This window comes from Dermacentor andersoni, chromosome 2, assembly GCF_023375885.2.
Source record: "Dermacentor andersoni chromosome 2, qqDerAnde1_hic_scaffold, whole genome shotgun sequence".
In the NCBI taxonomy this organism is placed as follows: domain Eukaryota; kingdom Metazoa; phylum Arthropoda; class Arachnida; order Ixodida; family Ixodidae; genus Dermacentor; species Dermacentor andersoni.
The window spans coordinates 229,876,091-229,903,469 of record NC_092815.1 but is presented as its reverse complement, the minus strand read 5'-3'; the positions used below and the strand labels follow the sequence as shown (position 1 = coordinate 229,903,469).

The 27,379-nt window shown below is 47.5% G+C and overlaps 1 protein-coding gene across 1 annotated transcript in view; it reads right to left on the bottom strand.

The window, feature by feature from the left end:
* Positions 1-534: 534 nt before the first annotated feature.
* Positions 535-27,379, bottom strand: part of LOC129387073 (uncharacterized) — a 258,084-nt gene continuing 231,239 nt past the window's right edge. Inside the window, exon 7 of the mRNA XM_072286230.1 lies at positions 535-1,054. Coding sequence (XP_072142331.1) covers positions 920-1,054 — 135 coding nt within the window. The 3' untranslated portion in view covers positions 535-919. The remainder of the gene's footprint in view (positions 1,055-27,379) is intronic.

The window sequence follows — 27,379 nt, the reverse complement described above, 5'->3', positions numbered from 1 at the left end:
GACTCATTTCCCGCTACTGCAATCGCTTCCGGCGTTTACATTCACTGAAATCTTAGGCTTTTCTATTAGACATACTAGACATGAAACCCGAAAGTGTTGCCAATGTGCCTGAGTAAGCCAGCTTGCTTTAAAACATGATTGAGCATGTTAAAACAAGCACAAGAACGATATTGGGGAATCTTCGCTCTAGCAGTGGTCGCGCAAAAAGCCTACATGAATGTCGAATAAAAGCAAACGTAATCAATGGTAAAATGTGCCAGAATAAGCGCTTGTGTACCTGTTCACCGATACTGAGTGGCTGCTTTTTCGCACAGTACTGAAATCACTTAGGCTAACATCTTGCACGTGAAACGCAGTTTAATTGATTTAACGTGGTTCAGCCTAGGTATCTGTGAGGTTGACAAATATTTCAAGGTATTGGGATCTTGAAATACTTTAGACATTTCTGGTTTTTCGCGTGAACCACACTTATCAATAACGCCCCTACTTTCTCTCTAGCTCCTTTCACTGCTACTTTTGAGATTTCGCAAACTATTTGACCGACTACTTTTTATTCCACTCCCCTCAAGACATCAGCAACTGAGGTACACTTATGTACGCCGCTATACTAATTAACCATTCGGAACCGTGAACAATATTTACTATAGCAAGAATGTTACTACAGGAAGATTCAGTTCAAACAAATGCGCTGCCTAAGTCATTTGATGGCACCTAACGAGATTGCTTTAAAGTCTCTCAACAGTTTTACACTGAAATAAAGTCTTATGAATAAACGAAACTTTAATGTATCGAAACCACATCACTATTGCACAAGGTCTTTCTCAAGTGTTTTTCGAATGAGTTGACAGATTGAAGCACTATTTTCGTTTGCAACAGGAATGGAATTCATGACGCCGTCCGTGGAACCACAGCGTCTCTGCTAAGGGGACACAGTAGTCGAGGAGGCCGGTGCGAGAGGCCACGTAAAGTTGGTGACGAGCTTGTGTTCTGGACCACAGTTGAACGCACGCCGAAAGCGTGGCACCGCTGGAAGTGCGACGTTACAGACGGCCACCTGGAAGAGAGAGCGTTGGCTTGTACTTCGTGCCAGCTTTTTTTTATTTTTGTTGACATTTTGTTAATGATTGTTTGCAACTGGATTTGTTTGAAAACGGACAGCAGAACACCTAAACGTTAAGAAAGTCTCACCTTTGCGCTACGAGCTATTCTATGCTATAAAATGACAATTCAAAAATGAAAATGATTTATGAAAAATGGTAACGTACTCGCATTAGCAGAGGCCTAAATATGCTCTCGGGAATATAGTAATTAACATTGACGGTGCATGTTTGAACGCGCAAATGTGAGGTCGAGTTTAAAGAAAAGAGTTGAAATGTGTGAATTCTTAAAAAGAAACATTGGTTTTCAGAAGATTCTCGCTGAAAGCTCATTATTTGCAGGTGACTGCATACGCTATCGCATATGGCTCTCGTTTCTACAGATCATGCACACAATTAAATAGCTCGTGAGAATATGTATTACGATGTGAAGCCCTACTAATAAACAATAAATTCAAACAAAACTGCGGCTACAGGGATGTTGTGAGCAGAAGCCACATTTTTCAACAACATCGATGTTTTCAGCTTTTCTATAATAGACAAATGCAAAAAGTCGCATTTTCGTCCGAAAGGCGAAGCATCGATTGTGATAGGAAATCAGTAGATGCAGCTATAGGAAGTAAAGGTAGTAGTGTTATTGGCCGTATAAAGTTGTAAATATTTGCTTACTAACTAAATTAACAAGCTTGGTAGCACGCGCGTTCAAGCAAACATGAACATATCTCACTCGACGACCGCGGAAACTCGCTGTCGAAACGCTGCAGTGAGGAAGCGCCGCAGCAGCAGCGAGCGAATTTACCTTTGTTCTGCCTCTCGCTTCAACACGAGCTAAGCGGCAAAAATACAGCGCACACGCATTCATCAGCACTCTGCGTACTCCGAATCACAGATCGCTTTCAAAATAGGGCCCGCGCGACGGCCATACGCAGCAGCCGCCGTAGTAAAAGGCGCCTCTCTCTCCCCTCCCCGCGGTGGCTTGCGCTCGCTCGACGGAAAACGGGGCACTTCCTCCTCCTCCGTTGCGTGTGAGTGATTGAGCTGCGATCATCGGCTCACCCTCGCACGCTTTCACTCGCACATACGGCGCGTGGTGACGTTATCGACTTTGGACTTTAAACAGAACATCACCGCGGTGCCGACACCGACGGCAGAAATGCGCCTGTACTGTCCATGTAATTTCTATCGCAATAACTTCTAGCCGTCACAATTGCAACGAGATAAAATGTGACAGACGCATGCTTATCTTACATTACAATGAAGGTTGTGCTTAAGGTCGAGTTGCATGTAACCTCCATCATGTAGATAACGGCCGCAATCTTTTTTTCTGCGGCTGATCATTTCATAAGCCTTACAGCCGGGGTACATATGCGGCTGGTTTATCTGTTCGTAGCCAGAAGTCTATATTCTGTCTAATCGCGGCTACACTACATAGGTAGAACAAATAAACGCAAGCTTCAGTGCTTCCTTCGGCTCTAAACGTAATGCGGCATCAACAATCTCTCGCAGCAAATACCACCATGTTCTTTGCGAGCTTCAATGTTGCTCAACTACACTCATCCGCCACAGGCGAATGGTCAAGGCGTCGGAGGTTAGGGTATGCGCAAATAATAATTTATAAGGTGCAAGTGCAACATATCCAAAAGAAAACATGCGAAATGTTTAAAGATACAACTGAACTATTATGAAATTAAAGGAAGAGAAGCTTTGTTTAGATAAAGCTTGCTATCATTTACTCTTTCTGTGATGTTCACAACTTCACTTCGGCCCGATGAAGTATTTAATAGTAAACTGCATCGTGTGACATTCTGATATATTATATATGATTACGATGCTGATATAGTTTTCATCCTCAATGAGCCGTTTTGGAAAACCCCACTGCGGGTTTTTCATCTGTGAGGCTGCAGATTCTACAGCGCACGTCACGAGCAAAATGACGCATAATAGCTGTCAGCGCACAATATGCGCACGTGGAGATAGGCGACTGGAACATACATAGGGCGCTATCTGCATCTTTTAAGGCGAAAGCCTTAGGTGTCAGTGTTGGCGGTGCTCTAGACGAAATTGCACCGCGACGAAAAATGGCCAATGCCGCATAGATTAAAAATGCGTCAAAAATGCTCGAATCGATGTCAAATTTCTCAGGGAGGTTCCTGTAAACAAAATAAGTTAGTGGCATTGAAAAAAAATCTGGTGCATGTTGGTCTGGCTGGGAATTGAAACCGGGTCTCCGGGGTGCGAGACGAGCATGGTTCTGGCTAAATAAAGGTGTGCCTATAGCATAGCTGAATGCGTACGCCACGTCGCAACCATCTCGCTGACTATTGCATCCGTCAGTGGGCGGTGCACGGGACGGTGGCGCCACGTCATGAATGAATAAAATGAGTGCGTTGATGACGTTTCGAGGTCTACAAACGGTATGATGCTTTCGAATTCCCACACATAAGCAGTCTTAAGTGTGCGGAAATTGAAGTTTAGTAATCGCTGTCGCGCCAGGTGTTGTTGCGCAGAAAAGCTGGCGTGCGCTCTCTGCGCATTGACGTCACAGTCGGAGCAGAAGTGTGCACGCTCTTGCGGCTCGCGAAGACGGCCGTGCATGTACGCCACTGCAGAAGAATCGCGTGCGCCTCAGTGAGGGCCTTAGTTCCACACGTGCACTTCCCATTGCGCCTCGTTATTTCTTGCAATAAGTCTAACCCCAGTTGTATAACTTCATGAATTACCGAATGTGCAGCAAGCTTTCACTTCTCATCTCACAAGAGTGTAATAGCTGTCGAACGTTTAGTTCCACACACGCTCCAAAAGGTCGCTGTGAGTACTGAGGTGCAGAGTCTTTTTAGCGATGCTGTTAGCCTCTAGTAGGTCGGGATTTTGCGTAGGCTTGTGGCCATTCAAAAACGGTACTGTCTCCTAGCTGCCGCGGCCCTCCAGACAGACCTCAAACTGCTGCTAGAAAAGCGCTGTTTTGCAGCAAAGCTGTCGATGCTGACCCTGTGCCGTCGTTGTCGGAGTTCGCTAAAACTATCATCATCAGCAATGGCTCGAGCGTCGTCGTCTTCTTCCACAGCTGGCTCGTTGGCGGCCCTCGGCGCTACCGCGCGAACGCTCTCGTGCCCTTGCTCCCGCATTCGTCGTCGTCGTCATCTTCCACAGCTGGCTCCGTCACCGCTCGTCATTCAAGCGCAGAATTTCACTTCTCTTGTGTCGTCATAATGGGCAGGCCTTGTTTACAGGAGAATGAGCCATTGCTTAAGGGTGCATGAGTCATTCCTTGTCTTACGTGACGGTCAGATTTAATTTTCAAGCACAAGGCTGTGATTGTGAAATGTAAACGCCGTCATCTGCCGTCAACTCAAGAACAAGCAACGCAAGATTCGATGTCTCCAGAAAAAGCACTGCAAGCGCAGGAGGTACACCGAGCAGTGCAGACACAATTCAACATGTTGCACACAAAATGAATAAAAAAACAGATAGTTTTTATTTCACGCCAAACCATGTTCTCATTACTGGCGCGCAAAAAAGGGGGCAGAGCAACCTGCACGTAAAAAAAAAAGCTCTGCAAAAGACAAACAAAGACCTCATGCGCAAAAAGAACACTGCGAGGACCGCAAGAAATAGCATTCCTAAGGCATGCTCACCACGCGAAGCAAGCAAAAGCGAAACTGAGGTGAAAAAACGGTACTTGGAAAGTTTTACTTGCAGGGTGTAGCACTCGGTGTAACTAACACAGCTTCACTGTTCGACCATCTTCATAGACCGGAAGAGGTGGTGATTTATGAATTTCCGCGTAACACAATTGTGTTTCTCATATATTTGAATTACAATCCGAAGCTCTGATGTTCACAGCGTGTGTGTAAGTCGTACTATACAACTGTTCTGATGCAATTTACTTTGAAAAATTCGATTAGTTCAATAAGGCAGTTCGCGAAGGGCCTAGAAGAATGAGTATGCATGATGCACTTCTGCACACGTGCGCGCGCGCGTGACGTACTTGTGCACACAGTGTACCTGCCCTTGACGCAGAGGCGCTCTGCCCATTGCATCTGTCCCATAGAGTGCGCTGCTACAGTAGTCGACATTATGGCAAATACTTTCTAAAAACAGTACCACCACCTAGCGGCCGCGGTCACACACACAGACTTCCAACGGCAGCTGGAAAAAAGGCTTCGAGTTTCCGCGTAACACAATTGTGTTTTCTCGTATATTCGAATTACAATCCGAGGCTAGCATGTTTACAGCTTGTTTGTAAGTAATGATTTACGAATTTTTGGAGGCAATTTGTTTTGAAAAATTCAATCACTTCAATAAGGCATTTGCGCTCGGCGGGGCGCCTAAAAGAATCAGGATGTATGCTGCCCTTCCGCAAACGTGCATGCACGCGTGACGTGAAGCACCACCGCCGTCGCCTACGGTGGTGGTGCTCGTTTAACGTCGGCCACAGCTTCGCTGTACATCCACTTTCACAGCGTAGAATGGAGGCGGAATTTTTTCTGCCTGAGAAAAATAGTACCCTAATGTATGCCAGTGTACATCAGCTGATACGACAGCACAGCTGAATAGGCGAGTTCTGATGTTCTACCCTTCGTAGGCATGTGTGTATGCTTAGTAATAGTTTATTTGCTGACTGGTAATTCATCACCGACGGCGCTCTGGTACTACTCTATCGTCAAACGGCCGCTTCGGGACTCCCACAACGTACAAAATCATGTAGCTGACCACGAATGCGGAGCCAGTAAAATACGATGTGAGAAACAAAAATGAGGGATTGCTGGCTTAAAAAGAAAGAAAAAACACGCAGTGAAGTTGCTGGCAATTCGTGTTAGGTACACGCAAGGTAACTTTTCTTTTATAAACATTAGAAAAATTGGGGATTCCGACGCAGATTACCTTGATGATTGATACCAAGCACGCCGGTCTCCGCCGCATGAAAACAACTGCAAAACGCAGCTTGACAGCTTCGCTGCAAAAACTTCCTGGGCACTCTCCGAGGATGCACGGTCAAACATGAACAAGTCTGTAGGCTGTATGAAAGGCGTTGAGGGCGCAATCCTTTTGAAGTGCGGTAAGACAATCTGTAGGCCGCAGCCGCCACTGCATCAATGAGCGTCTTTAGGAACATATATATGATGTGAGGCGTGGAGCAAAGATAGAACACCGGGCTTTAATCTGAAGGTCAGAAGCTCCAACCCTCGTCCAGTCCACTGCATCTTCTGGCTTGGAGTGGTGCCTGATAACGACAAAGAAAATTGCCGAGAGCCAGAGGGGCTATAGTAGTCCAGGTGCAATCAAACTAGGAAGTTCTAATAAGCGTCAACAAAAGACACGCCCTTAACAGAACAGCAATTGGCCTCCAGTGTGCAGCATTCGGCTAATACCTCCCTCATGACTCTCTTACAAATGACCTATGATACGCAGTCCCCATTGCCTACGGAGCACCTGACCAAGCCCGCGGTCAGACCTGCGAGGCGGCAGATGGTGCTAAGAATCTCTGAATCCGGACATGCCGCCACTGGAAACTGAACCTGGTAACGTTTAACATGCAAAGCATCTCGATTGAAGCTAGCTTAGCAGGGTTCTTTGAGGACTTAACAGACATTGCCTGGGATATTATTATCCTAAGTGAAGTTGGAACTGGTGAGGCTCACACAGTGCTGACTAACGAGTTCTTCTAATAGAGTTCTTCCAGATAAGAGATAATACGGTGTAGTATCTCTCATCCATAAGCATATAGCGGGAAATATTGATGAACTCTACATCATTAATGAGAGGGTAGCATTCGTGGTAATAAAGCTAAATATTAGATACAGACCAAAAGTAGTACAAGTCTACGTCTCAGCCTCCAGTCATGAAGATGAAGAAATGTAAGTTGTATGAAGACGTTGAATTAGCAATAATACAGGTGCAAACTCAGCATACTGTAGTCATGGGTGACTTCAATGCAAAAGTGGGGAAAAAGCAGGCCGGAGAACAGGCAACTGGCAACTACGGCATCGATTTTAGAAACACTAGAGATGTTGGTAGAATTCGCGGAAAGAAGTAAGCTGCGAATAAGGAACACCTTCTTTAGGAAGCGTCGGAACAAAAAGTGGACCTGGAAAAGATGTAATGGAGACGCAAAAAATGTAACAGATTTCATACTCTTTGCCGATCGTAGCATAGTGCAGTATGTAGAAGTGTTAGGTGTATCGTAGGGCCTAGGAAGACGAACATGCTGGGCCGGGGCAGTGGGGGAAAGAACCCTGATTTATTGAACATGTGTACATATATAGGTTTTAGGAAGGGGTGTGTCTTTTTATCAAGAACAGATAAGGTGTTTGCACATCATGCACATGGTGCATGCGTATTGACATACAACGCGCTTGTGCGGAACACGTGTGGCGCTCGGGGCCCAAGATACGATACATCTTCCTTTGTACGAAAAACAAAACAAGAAATGGGAAAACAACATTAATGAAAATTGTCAGGCACTTTAGTTAAAGGCACTTGCGCGAAGTTCTCGTCGTAGGCCAGACGTTGAGGCGGTCGACGTTGTCAGAGCGACCTCCTTGGGGCTGGTGTGGACGAGACACTAATTGGGGTACAGGGCTCAGAGGGAATAGACGGGGCTGTACATTCTGTGTAGCTAGGTGCCGACCCTTTCTTTGGCCCGAGTTTCCCTCGAAGTCATCGTCGTCGTCTTCCTGTACGATGCGTCGGAAGGGCTCCCGGGTCAGTAGCAGGTGCTGCCGGTTGCGCCTCAACACCGTGCCGTTTTCTGTGACGACTGTATACGACCTCGGGTAACCAGTAGGCTTGAAAACCTTTGCTGTCGTGTCCCATGCACCTTTCTTGATCCGGACCGTATCTCCAGGGCTCAGGCGTGCCATTGATCCCCTAGAGTGGTCTGTTTGAAGGCGCCGGATCACCTCGTGACTGGGGTTGCCTTGAACGTCGGGAATTGTTGTGCGGAGACTTCGCCCCACCAGCAGCTCAGCGGGCGATGCGCCGCACTCGAGTGTAGTTGTTCTGAAAGCGAGCAGTCCCAACCAGAAATTTTGTTTCGCTTCAGTCGTTTTCTTGAGGATACGCTTAGTTATCTGAACACCTTTTTCTGCCAACCCATTAGAACGTGGGTATCCCGGACTAGACGTGACATGCCTAAAATCCTACAATTGTGAGAATAACGCGAATTCGCGACATGAAAATTGAGGGCCATTGTCAGAACAAACTTCTATGGGAATGCCGTGTCTAGCAAAGATCGAACTTGTTGCGTCAACCACTGTTTTGGCCGTTGTGTCTTTGAGTAGTTACACTTCGGGAAAGTTGGACAGGGCGTCGTAAACGCACAGGTACGACCTCCCGCCGTATCCAAAAATGTCAATGCCGACACGGTACCACGGTTGGTCCGGCACAGGGCGCATCAGTAGAGGCTCTCGAGGTTGGTTATATCCATACTTTTTGCAGATAGAACATGTCTGCACGAAAGATTCTATGTCAGAGTTCATTCCTGGCCAAAAAACTAACTGTCTTGCCCTGGCTTTGCTCTTGTTGATTCCCAAGTGCCCTTGATGAATTCTTTCCAGTGTCTCTCTTTCCATGCTAGCCGGAATAACTACTTTGCTGTCTTTGAGCAACACTCCTTTCACGTGTGATAAATCGCCTTTGAATCATCGTTTCCACAGCCCCTCCAAGCATTTTCCAGCTTCTAGATCTCGCAGCACGTTTCTTAGCTGTTCGTGACGCGCCGTTTCCGCAGCCAGCCGCCTCCATGTGTTCTCACTAACGAGTGAAGAAACGGTACTCACGGCATGCACCTCTACATCGTTGCTGTCAAAGTCACAGGCCGTTGTCTTGGTTGTGGCACGGGACAGAATGTCGGCCAGGAGGAGCTGCTTACCTGGAACAAATTTTAATTGAACGTCATAACGCAGCAATCTCAGAAAAAATCTTTGCAACCTCGGCGGCATATCACCAATCGCCTTCTGCGAGATAGCGATCAAAGGGCGGTGGTCTGTTTCAGCAGTAAATTGTCGACCATAGACGAAATGATTAAATCTTTCGCAGCCAAAGACTACGGTCATAGCTTCTTTCTCAATTTGAGAATAACGCTGTTGCGTTTCGGTAAGCACTCGCGATGCATATGCCACGGGCTTCCATGTGTCGTTGTTACACTGTAACAAAGCGGCTCCGATTCAGTCTCAGGATGCATCGCATGACACTTTTGTTGCATTGGCCGGATCGAATATCGACAACATGGGCTGTGTGCTGAGGTAGTCACATAGTTCTCGCCATTTCTTTTCGTGGTTATTGGTCCATTCAAAGACGACGTCTTGTCTGATGAAGCTCCTCAGAAGAGCTGATCTTTGAGCTAAACATGGAAGAAACTTGCCGAAATAATTGACGACACCTAGCATCCTTTGCACCGCGAGCTTTTCTTCTGGGGTCGGCATGTGCAGCATGCAATTAATCAGCGCCTGGCTCGGCCTGATGCCTGCTTTATCGATGACATCTCCAAGAAACTCTATTTCATGGACGCCGATACTGCACTTATCAGGATTGAAGGTTAAGCCGGCGCGTGTTGCTGCTAGCAGCACAGATTTCAGACGTTCATTGTGCTCTTCTACCGACGAGCCCCATACCAGAATGTCGTCCACGTATATTTTCACGCCGGGAAGGCCTTCGAAAATTTCGTTCAGCGTTTTTTGGAACACCTCAGGGGCGGACGATATGCCGAAGGGTAATCGTAAAAAGCGGTAACGACCAAATGGGGTTGAGAACGTGCAAATGCGCGATGTCGAGTCATCCAAGGGGATTTGGTGGAATCCAGAGTTAGTGTCGAAGCGGGAAAATACAGTTGCACCAGCTAACTCAGCTTCTATATCTTCTCGTCGCGGCATCATGTAGTGCTCCCTCTTTATGCACTCATTCATTTTACGAGGGTCAATGCAGAGACGAATTTTCCCATTCTCTTTTCTAGCAATCACCAAGGGACTCAGCCAGTCAGTAGGCTCGGTGACTTTTGTGATGATTCCGGCGTGCTCCATCCTCTCAAGTTCACCCCGTAATGGTTCTGTCAGGGCCAACGGTACGCGTCGAACTGGTTGAATGACTGGCTTGGCGTTGTCTCGAAGAACCATGTGATACACTTTGTTCACGCAGCCTGTCCCAGTGAAAATGTGACAAAATTCTTTCACGATTTCTTCACAGTCGTCCTATGATACGATGTGGACGCGCGAGAGCAGTCAAAGTCGCTCGGTTGCTTGTAGGCCTAGGATTGCGCGACCTTTGCGCACCACAAAAAATTCGAGAGGAACAGTTCGGTCACCCAGCGTTACTTCCGTTTGGATGACTCCACCATGTTTGATCGTGTCTCCACCGTACGAATGTAGCACCACGCTAATTTGCTTCATTTCAGGGCTTGGGCGCATCCTTTTGTATATTCCAACGGGCATCAAATTGACCTGAGACCCTGTATCGACTTTTAGTTCGACCGAAACATTATTGACGTTCATTCGAACCATCCAGTCGGGTTCGCTTATGACGGCTCTTGCAGACACCTCTAAGACGCTGAAGTCGTCTTCGTGATCTTGAATTTCACCGACCAGCTCGGTGGCTCTGCAGCAAATCGCAAAGTGGTTTCTCCTTTGGCATTTTCTGCACGTTCGTCCGTACGCGGGACAGTCTCTAGGCTGATGCGCGCGTCCGCACTTGAAGCATTTGTACATCTTGGCTTGCGCCATTTTTGGATTCGAGCATGCATTGCGAATGGTGTCTACTTGCTTTTGACCTCGTTCCCAAGTTTCTTGGCGGAGAGCCGATGTTTCGGCTGCCTTGCAGGCGCGCTCAGCCTTCTGCAATGTCAACTCACAGTCCCTGAGAAGCTTTTCTCTCACCTTGTCGTCGTTGGTTCCGTACACAATCTGGTCTCGGACCATAGAATCCTGAAGCGCACGCCCGTGCCTGTTGCTTCAGGTCCCGCAGGAAGTGTTCAAATGGCTCACCTTGGCTTTGAACTCTCTTCCGAAATATGTAGCGTTCATGTACTTCGTTGGTCTGCAGCTTGAAGTAATCGTCAAATTTCTTGATGACCGTCGCGTAGTCGGCCTTTTCTTCGCCTTCTGCGAAGCGCAGCGTATTAAATATCTCGATGGCGTCCTCGCCTTAGACACTGAGAAACAGCGCTGTCTTCGACGACACTGATCGCTTCTTGTCATCCGGTTCTGATGCCGCAAGGAAGAGTTCGAATCTCTGCTTGAATGTCTGCCAATTCTTGCTTGCTACTCCCGTCATGTTTAACGGACCAGGCGCTCTCAATGAATCCATTACGTAGTCCCTACAGTGCTGCCCGTCGAAGATCAAAGCCGTGCTTGACTACGCATCCCACTTCTGACACCATGTATCGTAGCGCCTAGGAAGACGAACATGCTGGGCCGGGGCAGGGGGGGAAAGAACCCCGATTTATTGAACATGTGTACATATATAGGTTTTAGGAAGGGGTGTGTCTTTTTATCAAGAACAGATAGGTATAGGTTGTTTGCACATCATGCACATGGTGCATGCGTATTGACATACAATGCGCTGGTGCGGAACACGTGTGGCGCTCGGCGCCCAAGATACGATACTGGCTAGGTAGGGTAAAGGACAGTGACCATAGGTTAGTGAGATCTAAGATTTTTATTACCTTGAAGAAGATAGAGTAAAATTAGTCAAGAAGAACGGGCGACCCTATACGCAGTAAGGGTAAGAGCAGACGAATTTAAGCTGGTGCCCCCAAACAAATATCCAGCTTTAGAATAGGAAGATGAAGATAAATCGATAATGAATGAAACCGTAACTAGCCCGACGTAACGAAGACATCAAGGCAACCATAAAATAAGCCCTCCCAAGTGACAAAAAGGCCGTAAAAAAGAAACTACAAAGCGTGAAAATGAATTGAATAATTATAGGCCCATTAGGTTTCTTTGAATATTGTATAAAATGTTCACGAAGACAATGTTCAATAGAATCAGAGCAACACTTGAATTCGCTCTCCCAAGAGGCTTCAGGAAGAGATATTCTACAAAGAATCACATCCATGTCATCACTCAGGTAATGGAGAAATGTGCGGAGTACAATCAACCTGTCTATATGACTTTCATAGCTTATAAAAGGCATTTTATTCGGTAGAAATACCAGCTGTTATGGAGGCATTTCGTAATCAAAGAGTACAGGACGCATACAAGAATATCTTGCAAAATATGTGCAAAGATTCGACAGCTACCGTGGTTATCCACAACGCGGAAAATTATCTATAAAAAAAGGGGTGAGGCAAAAAGACACAATCCCTCCAACGCTATTCACTGCATGCTTAGAAGTATTCAAGTTGTTACACTAGGAAAGGTTATGAGTAAGGATCAGCGGCGAATATCTCAGCAACCTTCGGTTTGCAGATGACACTGTCCTGTACAGAAACACTGAGACGAATTGCAAGAAATGATGAGGTCCTTAAACGAGAAAGTACAAGAGAGGGCTTGAAGATTAATATGCAAAAGACGAAGGCAATGTTCAATAGCCGGGTAAGGAAGCAAGAAGTTCTAATCGTCAGAAAGCCTCTAGAGTCTGTACAGGGGTACGTTTATCTAGGTCAATTACCATGAGCAGAAAATTTCATTATCATCATCATCCTACTTTGTGTCCACTGCAGGACGAAGGCTTCTGCCTACGATCTCCAATTACCGCTGTCCTGCATCAACTCATTCCAACTAGAGCCCACAAATTTCCTAATTTCATCGCCTCACATAGCCTTCTGCGGTCCTCGACTATGCTTCCCTTCTCTTGGCACCCATTCTGTAACATTAATGGTCCACCGGTTAACCAGCCTGCGCATTACATGGCCTGCCCAACTCCATTTTTTCTCTTTGTATCAATTAGAATATCGACTATACCTGTTTGCTCTCTGATCCAAACTGCTCTCTTTCTGTCTCTTAACGTTATGCCTAGCATTCTTGCTCTTTGCGCAGTCCTTAACTTGTTCTCAAGCTTCTTTGTCAATCTATAAGTTTTTGCCCCATATGTCAGCACTGGTAAAATGCGCTGTGTACCTTCCTTTTCAATGATAATGGCAAGCTTTCAGTCCTGACAATGTCTGCCGTATGCGATCCAACCCATTTTTTTTCTGTGAATTTCCTATTCATGATCAGGACTCCCTGTGAGTAGTTTACCTAGGTAAAGGTACTCCTTCAGAGGCTGTAGAGGCTGATTGGCGATCCCGAACCCCTGTTGCCTTGCCCGGCTATTCATGATTATCTTTGTCTTCTGCATCGTAATCTCCAACCCCACTCTCACACTGTCTCTATTAAGGTCCTCAATCATTTGTTTTAATTTGTCCCCGGTGTTGCTGAACAGGGCAATGTCATCTGCTAACCGAAGGCTGCTGAAATATTCCCCGTTGATCCTAACTCCTAAGCCTTCCCAGTTTAATAGCTTCAATACTTCTTCCAAGCACGCCGTCAATAGCATAGGAGAGATTGCCTCCTCTTGTCTAACCCCTTTCTTTATAAGTATGTTCTTAGCTTTCTTGTGTAGAATTAAGGTAGCTGCGCCATCTCTGTAGATATTTTCGAGAATATTTACGTAAGTGGCCTGTGCTCCTTGATTACGTCATGCCTCTATGACTGTTGGTATCTCTACTGAACCAAATGTGTTTTCATAATCTATGAAAGCGGTATAGAGAGGATGATTGCACTCTGCGGATTTCTCATTACTTGATAAATGACACAGATGTGATCCACTGTAGAGTATTCCTTCCTGACTAAAGCCCCATGTTACCCGTTTATTGGAAATTACCTTGTTGAACATATTATATAACACCGGGACTAAGCTAATGGGCCTATATTTTTGAATTTCTTAATGTCCCCCCTTTTGTGGATTAGTATAATGTTTACATTCTTCCAGTTCTCTGGGACCCTTGAAGTCGATGGACACTTCGTATAGAGAGTCACCAGTTTTTCAAGCAATATGTGTCCTCCATCTTTGATTATATCGACTGTTATTCCATCTTCTCTTGCCGCTTTTCCCCGTTTCATGTCTTGCAAGGCCCTTCTAACGTCATCGCTAGTTACAGAAGGAGTCTCTGCAACCTGTTCATTACTGCTTCGAATGGAGGTTTCGTGGCTCCTCTGGGCACTGTACAGGTCCATATAGAATTCTTCCACTGCTTTTACTATAGCTTCGAGATTGCTCATAACATTACCCTGCTTATCCTCAGTGCATACATCTTGGTTTGTCCTATGCCAAGTTTCCTTCACACAGATTTCATGCTGCGTCCATTTTTTACGGCTTCATCAGTCTTTCTCATGTTATAATTCCGAATATCCCTTATTTTTCCTTGTTGATCAGTTTTCACAGTTCCGCGAATTATATCTCATCTCTTGAGTTGTACACTTTCATTCATTGTCGTTTCTTTATTACGTCCTTTGTTACTTGGGAGAGCTTGCCTACTGGTTGCCTTAGTGCCTTGCCTCCCACTTTAATTGCTGCCTTTGAAACCAATCTAGTTACAGTTTCATTCATTACCCCTATGTCATCTCATCTCGTCATTTCTGTGTAAATTTTCTTGGTGAAAGGAAATTTACACAGGGATAAAAATGCCTTGCAGTGCATACGGCAAGCATTGCCTAACCCTGACTGGGAGCTTACCACTGTAGTTGAAAATAAAAGTGTGCAGTCATTTCATTCTACCGGTGCTAACATATTGGGCGAAACTTCGAGGTTAACAATGAAGCTCAAGATCAAGTTAAGAACCAGCCAAAAAAAAAATTTCCAGTTCCAGTCAAAAGGCGAAGCGTTGATTGGACAGCTATACGAGGTAAGGATAGTAGTTTTATCTGCCGTATAACTTGTAAACATACGCGTACTAACTAAATTAACAAGTGTCCTGATAGCGCCTGTGCCACGTGTCAGGTGTCTGCGTTATCGGGCGCTCTCGCCCTGATGCTTGAAACGTTGTCTGTCCGTGACGTCACTTGTCACATGAGTGCTTGCTATATAGATATGTTGCTTGCGCGAAATAAAGGTTGTTGTTGTTATCGTGCCGGGATCGGAGCCAGGCTCAGTTCCTTCCTGCCCGCTGCCCGGCTGCGATCGGCGTCCGGCTAGGGCCGAAACACCACAACAAGCATGGTGCCCCGCGGGCACAAGCGAGCGTGAACACATCTTACTCGATGACCGCGGAAACTTCGTGTCAGAACGCTGCAGTGAGGAACTCGGCGGCAGCAGCGAACGAATTGACCTTCGTGCTGCCGCACGCATCTGCGCGAACTAAGCTCCAGAAAACTGCGTATCATTAAAGATGACAGAGCTGAAGTGGCCCTTTAAGCTCGGAGAGGACATTGGTTGGTTCTGGGTGACCGCCGTGCTTACGTGCGAGAAGTAAGGGTTCTCCCGCGAATCATGGCCATAGCGTCTGCTCACGCTGTTACCAGGTGAGGCCACGGCCGTAATATCTCGCTTAACCAGCGAGGCAGCTGAGGATTATGATAAAGTCCAGTTTGTTGAGTAAGTATAGGTTGTCAGCGGAAGTGTTCCGGTGGAAGTTTCGCGAAATGGAAAAGTCTAGGAATGAGTCCTATAGAGAATTTGCATATAAGCCTAAGTCAAACGTGGAGGAATGGCTCGAGGAACAAAAAGCCTATGGTGACCACGCGAAGGTTATTCAGTGATTTGCACTTGAACAATTTTATAAGCGGTTACCTGAGAACGTGAAGTACTGGGTTCAAGATAGGCCAGAAGTTAGCATGACAGCCAGAGCCGTGAACTAGCCGAAGAATTTGAGACGCGTCGAGCTCTTGAAGTCCGCGATGCTCGGAAAGGCTATCCCAATTTCAGGCTCGGTAGACGGAAGCCCAAGTTCAAAAAATAAAGCACGGGCCTATGATTGAGGGTACCTCAATCATAGGCCCGTGCCGGGTCAGAAGGGGCACCTGAAGTCAAGGCAGAGCAGCAAAAGAAATAGGGAGCGAGGAAACCTTTTCGTTACTACAACTCTAAGAAACCATGGAATATTGCTGCGCAATGTAACAAGGAAAATGCATTGTTTTCATAGGTCGGTTGCAATGACGAGAAAACGAAGCTGTTCGTACCGTACATGGGCGACCTTGAGGTAAACGGGAAATCATGTCCCGTACTACGCGACTCCGAGGGTACTATGGACGTGGTTCACAGCTCTTATGTGGAACCTGAGATGTTCACGGGTGAATGCGCCTGAATTAAGCAAGCTGTAAAGCTCACAGTGCATGTCTTCCGGTCTCAAAGGTATCTATTAAAGGTCCTTTTGGCACAGTTGAGGCGGAAGTTGCCGTATTGCCTACGCTTCCGCCACGGTACCCTAAATGTGTCAAATAGGTCAGATGAGATTGTTTAATGTTCGGGGAGGCTAGCGTAATGGCTCTAACGAGATCGAAAGGTCATTACAGCACTAACTTATTTGAACGGCTGTTCGGAACATCAGAAAGCGGAGATCGAAAATGCTGCTGCGTTGGAACCGCAGGAGTTTGGATCCGCAGAGGCAGAGGTCCCTGTAGTGGCAGCAGCCGAGTTAGTGAAGGAGCAGTCGCCAGATTTGTTTGAAGCGCCTACGTCGGAAAGCCTACAGCGGCTGTTAGAGGTAGACAGTTCGTCCTTGAAGTCCCAGCAAAACAAGGACCCCAGTCTGCGGAACATCCGAAGCAACCTCAACAAAGGTCTTCCGCGGAAAACCGTGAATTTTCATGAGAGAAGCGGCCTATTGCACCGAAAGTATGTAGATCGCAGGGGTGTCACATTTAACAAGCCGGTCGCGCCTCAGGATTGTCGACAGGACCTTTTGCGCTTGTGTCACGGAAGCTTTTGGGCTGATCACTCAGTATCGACTATTACAGGAATATTATTTGCCAGGTTGTTTCCGCGTTGCACCGCAATGTGTAAGGACATGCGACACATGTCAGTGCGTCGGGAAGCCGGGTGAAAAGGCAAGAGCGCCGATGAAGCTAGTTCCCATAATCACTGAGCCCTTTCGCTAGCTCGTAGTCGGCACAGCTAGTAGGCCCACTTCGAGGAACTACCTCGGGATACCGTCATATTTGAGAGCGATTTGCCCCGCTACTATGTTCCCCGAGGCGGTCCCACTTAGTTCGCAGGAAATGATTAATGCGCTCCTCTCGTTACTCGCGCGAGTTGGTTTTCCCGACGAAGTACAGTCCGACCAAGACACCATGTTTTCTAGTGCCCTAACCCCGCGGCCTTTCCTGAACGATGTGGGGTAAGGCTTATTCATAGCTCAGTGCACCATCCACAGTCCAATTCCGTAAAAAAGCTATACTCTACACTCTACCTCCCCCAGTACACTACAACTCCAGGCTTGGGGTGGTGCCTGACACCGGCAAAAACGCCGAGAGCAAGTGGGGCTCTACTAATCTAGGTACAACCAAATTAGGGAGACCCACTAAACTTCAAGAAGAGAGGCCAATTCCAGAACAGGAATGGGCCTCTCTGGTGCAGTATTCGCCCACTCCCTCCCCTCCCCCCAAGTGACTGATTCAATTATCCAATGGCCCTCACTGCACAGCAGCCGCTGCTGCTGTAGAGTGAGGGTTTGGTTGGCTTTAGTGGCGTCATTGGCTCCTTGGTTCCTTAATGAATGGCTTCTTAATCATTGGTTATAGTGAGGCTCGTGTAGTAGCTTCGAAGGGGCGGCCGGACGCGGGGCCTACGGCATGAGGCCAAAAGGCCGGGGCGCGAAGCGCCGCAAGGAGCCGGACGGCTCGAGTCGGGAGACCAGAAAAAGAATGACTTTATTCCAGCGAGGGGAAACGCAGCAGGTATACTTACGGCGTTTGGCGCTGAGTGGCGCCCTGACGTAACCGATTCAAAACCGAAATGGAAGCCGACACAGGATATTGCATCACCTCTCTCTTGAGAGAAAAATGCGCCACTGGCTCTCTATGCAACAAAAGCAAGTCATGAGTTACAGAAGAACACCGAAATGTAAGGGTTACACAATGACGATTTTCCAATTTAAGTTTTGGATGTTATCATTTATCATTATATAATGAATAAGATTTTCTACTAGTATCAGTTATGGACATGTATCATCTATACACCTTTAGTTGTCGTTGGCCAAATGGAAAAATAATCGCCGTGGAAATGCTGCTCACTACATGCCATGTTATTAACTTGAACTGAGTTCGCTAAAGAGCAGATGTTAGCACTTTAACACGCGTGTTTGGTGATGACATCTTTATAAAATAGAAAATTCAGGTACATGTACCTATCACAGACTTTTTTCTTCTAAGCGGACATCTTTGGCTTCCTTATTCCCCATTTTAATAGAAACAGATAACATGAAGACTGAAAATGAACACGATAGCACTACAGTTCTGAAGAGCACTGTCTCCGGAAGACAACGACGAGATGCACACTTGCACATACAGATCACACTTAAACATAAAGAGTTCACCAAGTACAAGAAGTAGATAATGCGAACGTCCGTGTCCCTTGGGACAGCACTGATGGGTGGCTCATTCGCTCTGAGCCTAACTCGAGACAGCTCTGTGGCTGTCGTGGATTGAAGCTTGTGCATATAAAGCACTTTCCACTCCAAGAACGCTGGGACAGTCCCCCCGTGAGGATGCTTAAGACCTAAGTAATGTTCAAAAACTTTTTGGCATGAAAGACAAATTCGTACGACGGTCAGTACCGTAGTGATGATGTGCGTACTGCACGTTTACGCTACAAGCAATGTAAGGTATCCGCTATACCAGTAGTAACTGGAAGGTGGGAAACCATGAAGAAATGGGTAGTCAGTGCAATGACTCCTTTCAGTTAAGGTTTCAAGAAAATCCTGTCGTGCTGGGCATTTCACAAGTTTGGAAGCATTTCAACGTTTGCCATTTATAAACTTGAAAGTATTGCGACCTACCCTACAGTAAATCTTAAATGGACCCGAGTATTTAGGACCGGACGTTCTCGAGTTACGTACTTGTACAAGATTTCATGGACGAAATTGAGGGCATTTTGCTGCGCGACGACGGTCCACGTACGTCGTAACATTTTTGGCGTAAGAGCCGAAGTCTGGAAGCTGTATTCAGTATCCTGATCACAGACAAAAGGTCGTCCTTGCTTTAGCGTTTTCCTAAGCGGTTCTACCAACTCAGCGTACTTCGGGATCGGCTTAGTGCAGTATCGCGTGAGACCAAGAAATGAATGCAGCGACTTCTTGTCAGTTGGCTGCGGTGCATCAACAATTGACTTGACTTTGTTTCCCAGTGGCGAAATGCCGTTTGCGCTGAACCCATGCTCTAGAAAAGTGAGCTCTGGGACACTGTATACACACATTGCATTTAGCTCCATGCGAACAGCTGAGATTCTGGAAAGCGCAGTTTTGCATATTTTATCACGCTCAGCTAGTGTGCGGCCCCAAATCAAAACATCATTTAGGCAGCACAAGGTACCTGGACAGTCTTTTAAAACAGATGACCTTATCTTCTGAACAGTGGAAGGCGCAGATGCCAATCCGAAACACAAACGCTTGAAGCGAAAGAGACCGTCATGAGCAATGAAAGTAGTAAGCTCACGGCTTTATCGGACAATAAAACCTGATGATAAGCGGACTATAAGTCCAACTTACTGAAGATAGTAGCACCAGCGAGTCGATGCAAGAGTTCGACAGCCCTCGGTTGTGGAAAGGCGTCCATGACAATAGCCTTGTTGGGTTCTCTAAGATTGACGCAAAGTCGAATGGAATTGTCCTTCTTCTGAACGACGACGAGCGGAGAAATCCACTCGGACGCTGTGACTCGTTCGATTATATCAACGGATTTCGGGTCGTTGCAGCTCGGCGGAAGCTTGCTCACGGAGAACCAGAGGTAGAGAACGCAGTTTCGCTGAGACTGGTTGCACTGAAGCTCGGAGACGAACGTCGTGGATGAAGCCCTTTACAAGTCCCAATTGTCCTGAGAACAGATGGGCGAACTCTGTTGGAGCGTTGTGTGGAAGAGACGGAAGCTGAACCGTTCGGTCAGTTGGAAATCCTGATACCTGTTGACATGTCAGCGAAGACCCCTGAATGTCAATGCCCAAAGCTTGAATGGCATCTAAGCCCAGAATTAAGAGAAGTGCCGTGATTCGTGACGTGAAATGCCATTACTGCAGCCTTGTTGCGGTACTTGACGAGCACTAAAAAATTTCCTGAATGCAGAATTTCTTGCTGCAAATAATTCCTGAGTCGAAGACTCGAAGAAGATAATGGAAAAACCTTGAAATGTTTTTCGTACAGTGAGCTGTTCATCAGCGATGCCGTAGCTCCTGTATCCACGAGCAACTTGAGCATAGTATTTGCAATGAGGACTTCGGCGTAAATTGTTGCCGGAAGGAAATTCGATGCTTGAATTGTAAGCACAGTCGAGACTGTAGTGGCTGATTCTGTATCAGTGGTAGCGGAAACAAGCTGCGTTCGATCAGGGGACTGTCGATGCGTTCGTTTTCTCGAACGGCAAACTGAAGCGTAATGTCTCACTTTTCCACACGCACGGCAGGAAACGTGCTTGGCCGGATAGCCTGGATCGGATGCGATGTGGTGAGGTGAACCACATCGGTATCAATGGACCGCGATGTCTCGACTGGCTTCGCGGAGTTTGTGCTGGGCGCCATGTTGGCCGGCCTCCCCAGGTTGCGACTTTCCGCCATGCCGTTGAGCGCCATCTTGAAGCTGCCGAGTCGAGGGAGAAGGGTGGCGGGACCGCCATCTTGCGCGCCAGAGCGAGGAAGGTGATGGCTGGCGACGCCATCTAGGCGTTGCGTCGAGACACGATGGACAGACAAGTTGTTGAAGACTTGAAGTTCTTTGTGAACTTGTTCTACGCTTCGTCTGATTTCCTGGGCTTTCTTGAGCGTGAGGGACGATCCTTCATAGAGAAACCTTTCTCATATTCTTGCTGACGCGAGGCCTTGCAAAATGTTCTCGCAAAGACTCGTCGTGCCAAGCGCCGAACGCAGAAGCAGGAGTAAGCTTTTGTAAGGCGTTGACGAAGTCCTGAAAGGTTTCCCCAGGTTGTTGCTTTCTGTCCCTGAAAATAATACAGTGCACCAGGGGATTGGTGCTTTCTTCGTAGTGCTGGTTCAAGATGCGAAGAATGTCTTCGAACGCAGTAGATGTCAGGTCCGTTTGCGACGCGAGGTCGTAGTAGAGACGCTGCCCCTCGAAGCTTAAGTTGCTGAGTAAAATGGCTGCTTTCTTTCACTCGTCTTGTAGGACCTCGCCTCCGGTCGCCTCGAGAAACGTGCAAAAATAACGCTTCCACGTGAGCCACGGTACCGCAGAAGTACCGCGTAGAGCCAGGAAAGGCGGCATGGGGAGTGCGAACGCCATGCTGGGCACCGCGATCAAAGGCGAGGGAGTTGCGGTTGACGGAGAAGCAGATGTAGTTGCGGCGTCTTGCATACCGGAAGCAGGATAGGAAAAGAAGTAGAACGGCAGCAGAGTAAACGGTTTACCTCGTCGCCAGTTTGTAGTAGCTTCGATGGGGCGGCCGGGGCAGGGCCTACGGCATGAGGCCGAACGGCCGGTGCGTGAAGTGCCGCAAAGAAGGGCCGGACTGCTCCAGTCGGGGACCAGACAAATAATGACTTCATTCCAGCGAGGGGAGACGCAGCAGCTATACTTACAGCCTTCGGCGCTGAGTGGCGCCCTGACGTAACCAATTCGAAACCGAAACTGGAAGCCGACACAGGATATTATAGCGAGAAGTGGTGAGGCTTATAGAATGCTGACCTTTAAAGAGCCACGTCTTCCGCTCTACAGGGCTACCAGATAAAAAACAGTTAGGAGTAGAACTCCTAATCCATATGAACATAGCAGGCAACATTGACGACTTCTAAGGCATTAACGAGAGGGTAGCAGTAGGCGTAATAAAGCTAAGTAGGAGGTGTAGAATAAAGGTAGTACCAACCTACGCTCCAATCTCCAGTCACGATGATGAAGAAATAGAACAGTTTTATGAAGATGTTGAATTAGCGATGCGAAAAGTGCAAACTCAGCGCCCTGCCATCTGCTAGCCGCCTGGTTAGCTCATATGGTAGAGCGGCTGCCCCGGAAAGGCGGTGGTCCCGTGTTCGAGTCCCGGACCAGGACGAATTTTTCTTCAACTCTGAGGCTTTCCTTCGGGGAACACGAATGGGTTTCCTTTGAAGCGATTGCTACGAACGGGTGGATGTCTGATTTTCCCTTTATTCATTAGTTCTCCCCCCCTCGCGGGTTTCGGCAGAACTACTACGTCAAACACTTGCCTTTGCTTCGTGTTGTCGACAAATTCGACTTCGCCCTGCCATCTGCTAACCGCCTGGTTAGCTCACATGGTAGAAGCGGCTGCCCCGAAAAGGCGGTGGTCCCGGGTTCGAGTCCTGGACCAGGACGAATTTTTCTTCAACTCTGAGCCTTTCCTTCGAGGAACCCGTATAGGTTTCCTTTGTAGCAATTACTACGAACGGGTGGATATCTGATTTTACCTTTATTCAAACTCAAAATACTGTAGTCATGGGCGACTTCAAAGCAAAATTGGGGAAAAAGAAGACTGGTGAACAAGCAATCGGCAACTATGCTGTGGATTCTAGGAACACTCGACAAGAGATTCCAATGGGTCATGAATGCCCGTTGGACGTCCTGTCTAAAGCCGAACGTCCACGCCCAAAACCCAACGTCCGTAGTGTATGTATCGATACGCTACGAGCACAAGCTATCTTTGCGTGCTAGAACTACACGTGCCTTTCCTTGCCCTCTATTTCCATTACCCCTTTCCCTCGCTCTGGTATAAAATGCCCAGCGCAATAAACATAGGAGTTCACTGTTGTCTTCACATGCATGCTGTTGGTTTCTTCGACCGGGACCCGGTCGATACATGGTGTCAGAAGTGGGGCACTGAAGCCCTGTATGCCTGCAACAGAAGACCAAAGACATGGAGTACGTCAAGCCACCAGAACCTCTGGGCCTCGCGACCAACGGAGGAAGGACGTGGAAGCTGTTCAGCCACAAGTTTGATTTCTTTCTGGCAGCCACGGAATGTTCTGAAAAACCGAGGTCAGAGGCAGCGAAGACAGCACTTTTCTTAAGCGTGGCTGGTGAGGAGGCCCTCGAAGTTTACAATAATGACACAAGGCAGAAACATATTTAAACAACGCGCGCAGGATCATGCGCCCCCTCAAGAGGACAACGGCGTATTGGAGAAAAAGAAGACGAAATGATGGCACGTGTTTTCGCCGCACGCACTTGCATCGTAGATGGCCGTTGTCAGCGTCTACAAGAAGAAGAGGTGAAGCGACGCTTGAGAGAGAAGAAGAAGGCATTCTTGATCTCCTCTTCAGAACGCGGCAGTCCTTTTTATTTACCCCCAGGGCACAAGTTAGCCCACAATAAATAGTTGTGTCTGGACTCCCTTAATTGTTCGTTACAATTCGTTACAAGCGACGCTCGAGAGAGAAGAAGAAGGCATTCTTGATCTCCTCTTCAGAACGCGGCAGTCCTTTTTATTTACCCAGCACCTCCACCACGAAGGTCGCTGCGTCACACCCGTCCTCCTGAACGTCTGGGATACCAACAAAACTTCCAGCAGACAAACCAACGGCGTTGAACGAGAAGGTGTATCGTATCAGTTCAACGAGCACAAGCTATCTTTGCGTGCTGGAACTACACGTGCCTTTCCTTGCCCTCTATTTTCATTACCCCCTTTCCCTCGCTCTGGTATAAAATACCCAGCACAATAAACATAAAAGTTCACTGTTGTCTTGACACGCATGCTGTTGGTTTCTTTGACCGGCACCCGGTCGATACACGTAGGACAGCCAACGGATGTTTGTTTTCGGCTATTTCCGAACGTTCGTTTGGTTCTTTTCTCGGCCGTCCCAGGGATCTCCTCACTGGATTCATAGCGGATGTTTCCAACCAGGACAACCCAGGGACCGCCAAAGGACATCACCTCCTGTCCCACCCGAGTGTGTCATTTTATAGCATGCAAGTTTGAAAACATATATCTGTATGGCCTTGTAGATAGGTCTACGTTTTTGAATCGGACTCGATTTTGTCGTGTAAATTATCGCAGCTAGCCATCAGATCTTTTGACTATGCATGACCTCGAGGCTGAAACAGAAATAATGAGTCGATCAACCATGTGCCAATCGCGCTATTTTTGCTCCTTTCTTACCCTTATTTTTCTCAGATTAGCCCCGAAGTTGACACGCAGATAGCGCTCTGTTGATGGACCCTAAGCACAGTTAGGTAAAAAAGAATTTTCAATGTCAGAAAGGTGGAGAAGTCAGACTCAGTGAAGTGCCTCTAGCCTGCAATTCCACACTTTCGGAGGGATATAGTTTCGACGTTACCCAGCCCTAGAGAAAACGTATGGTGCTGAGCGATGGATACACGGAGCGCGTAGATGTATTTTAGTAGAGCCTTTGTGATGCAATGTGATTGCATTCAACATCCCAAAGATCCCCCAATGCTCGCTAGTGACTAAGAAAAAGGCTCCGGATGCCACGCCATGCGAATGTCACGTTTCAATCCCTGAGAACTGTATACGTTCAATATTTTTTGAGAATCGCGCATTAAATAATACTTCCAAATATTTCAATCGAACTGGCAAGAGGCCACACCTCGTTAGCGCAATAAGCATTACGTGACGGTTTAGTCAGCAACTTTTTATTTTTAGTGCGTAACCTGTAATAAATAACTTAAAAAAATCAGACTATCAGCGCATTTTTTAACAGTGCATACCGGCAGTACACTTGCATGTTTACAATTCGTTGCTGCGCGCCGCGATTATTTGATGATAGTTGTCAACTGTTATAACTGCGACCACCATCCATAAACGTGGGCCGCCACTGTTTAATCGCCATTGTTTTTCATTTCAGCTGCTAGTAAATTTGTTGTTACCGCATTTTATAACTTTTAAATTATGTACAGTGGAGTTACTACACATTTTTATTGAGTTCACGTTTATGTCGTTTTAAAACTAAAATTGCGTCTATCATCATCACTGCCACCAGTTACTCTGCGCGGGATACGCTGCAGGGGACGGCCGCCATTTCTTTTGTATGATTACTTGGTAACGCGAAGCGGGCTTTTCAACAACTTCCTCTTCTAGAACTGCGTACCTGGCTTCGCGCTCCGTGGAGGTTCTACACGACTGGAGATCGCGTGTCTGACTTGCGACCATGGACGAGCTCCTTGTTTGAGGATTACGTGACCAAGGTGAGCGGGACTGCGCGCTTGTCAAGGCTTGATCGCTTGTACGCAACCAGCTGCTTTCTTGCTTGTAGTCGCTAGAAGCCAGGTGACATTTGTGACTATTAAATTTTGTTAGGCCTCGCAAGAAGCTCGTTACGGAGAAGGCATCACGGGAAGCAAGGCGGACACATCTGCTGATTGATCCCTTGTGCGCTGTGCCGGAGTGTTTGGGAGACAATGCGTGTGCGGCCTCCACCATCCAGCCATGTCGAGAAGAGCCACAACGCTCGGTGTCGCACTGATCTCGGGGCAGTGCGGATGTTGAGAGAGATGGAGTTGGGAGACGCAGGCGAGCACAGCAAACAGATTTTAATTTACCCAAACTTGAAATAGAAAAGTCATAACTCGAAAAGGAAAAGCGATAACTCAATCGGTGAAAAATAAACCTCCACACTTGCATAGCCAAAACAACGTCCTTATCCTCGCCTACGTTCGTCCTTAGCGTGTTTTGCGCGAAAGTCTGGCAACCCTGGCCAATGGCTGCACGCTAACAAAAAGGAACGCTCTTAGAAAGTTCTGTTGTCGCACGTAACTCCAAGTCTGGTGTGCGTCGGCTCTTGATCCCAGTCGGTGCTCCTGCCGACTTGCAAGCTTTGTTGTCGTGGCATCGACCGGCCAGCTCGTCCGTCTCGGATGTCAGTGCCCCGAACTATGTCGGTGACGCGGCACTCCGGTCTTCCTGGTTAGGTCTACCGCCGGGCTCCGCCGCTACATCTCCGAGTGCCGGCGGAACGCCTCGGGGACGCCTCGGGGACTACCGTCCGTGCTGGTCTGCCGAAGAAGGGGGACCCAATTCCTGGAGTGCCGGCACTGCCGTGGGAGGCTGCAGCAGGTCCAGGGAGCCTCGCTCGAACGTCGCCGAGGTCGACGGCCACACCCTGGGTAGCCAGCGTCACGGGCCAGTCCGAACCTCCATGGCTCCCGTCGCCAGTGCGAACCTGGCGCTCCAACTTTCTTGGCCCTGGGCCATGTCGATAATCCCAGCTTGGCGCCGCTTCTCCCCCGATCACACCTCGGGTCACGCGCCTCGAGGGCTCGTGCCGTTCGGACAGGTCGGCGCACATCGGACAGGTCGGCGCACATCGTCCTCTTCTTTTCTTGTTGTGCCCCATGCCTCTTACATATGACATAGGCCCCCTTTTCAGGAATCTGTTTTCAAAAAACTGCCTTCTGTCAGTCTTCGTGGTGGCGAATTTGACTATCCTGCTGTGACGGGTGCTTTTTCTTGCGTCGTCGTGGCTCACAACACATCACCGCACTGTCACGCACATTTCACCACATGCACAGTTCACAACGTTTGCGAGTTCATTGTACTCACAACTTTACACATGTAAACCTAATCGTCCGCGTTACACTCTTGACATTTCATCACTCCAATGCCCTACTCATGAAATCCGCTGTGCTACTACTATAGCTCACATCGCACTATTTCTGTCCGCCCTGGGAGGTCTGCAAACACTTCCTCGAACTTATGAATCAACTCCCTTAACTTCTCTACTTGTATTGCCGCTAGGGCTTGGTTCAACCTAAACCTCTCTATCCCCAAAGTCTTCTCACCAATATAAGTGTGCACTTCCTCGTAGTCTTTCTCTTCTGCAGTAACCATGCAAACTCTACTCTTCTGCTCGTTTTTCCCCCTTTCTATCTTCTTTCTCTCTTCCTAGCTTTTTACGCGTTTCGCCACCTTCTTTTAGCATATATCACATGATTTCACATACCGCTTCACGTCACTCTGCACCCCGATCCAAAAGAACTCTTCTGTGATCCTTTCTAACGTGTTCTTTATTCCTTGATGACCTGTGGTCATGCTATTGTGTCCTATCTTCAGTACTGTGTCCCTCAACTCCTTTGGGACCATCAACTGTAGTACTTCCTTACCTGAATTAAACATACACTTCCGGTATAATAGGTTATTCTTCTTTATGAACTCCACCACTGTCCTACTCCTTTTCCTTCACATCAGTTCTCCTACCTTTAGTTCACACTTTCGTATTGATTCATCCCTGTTCTGAAGTTC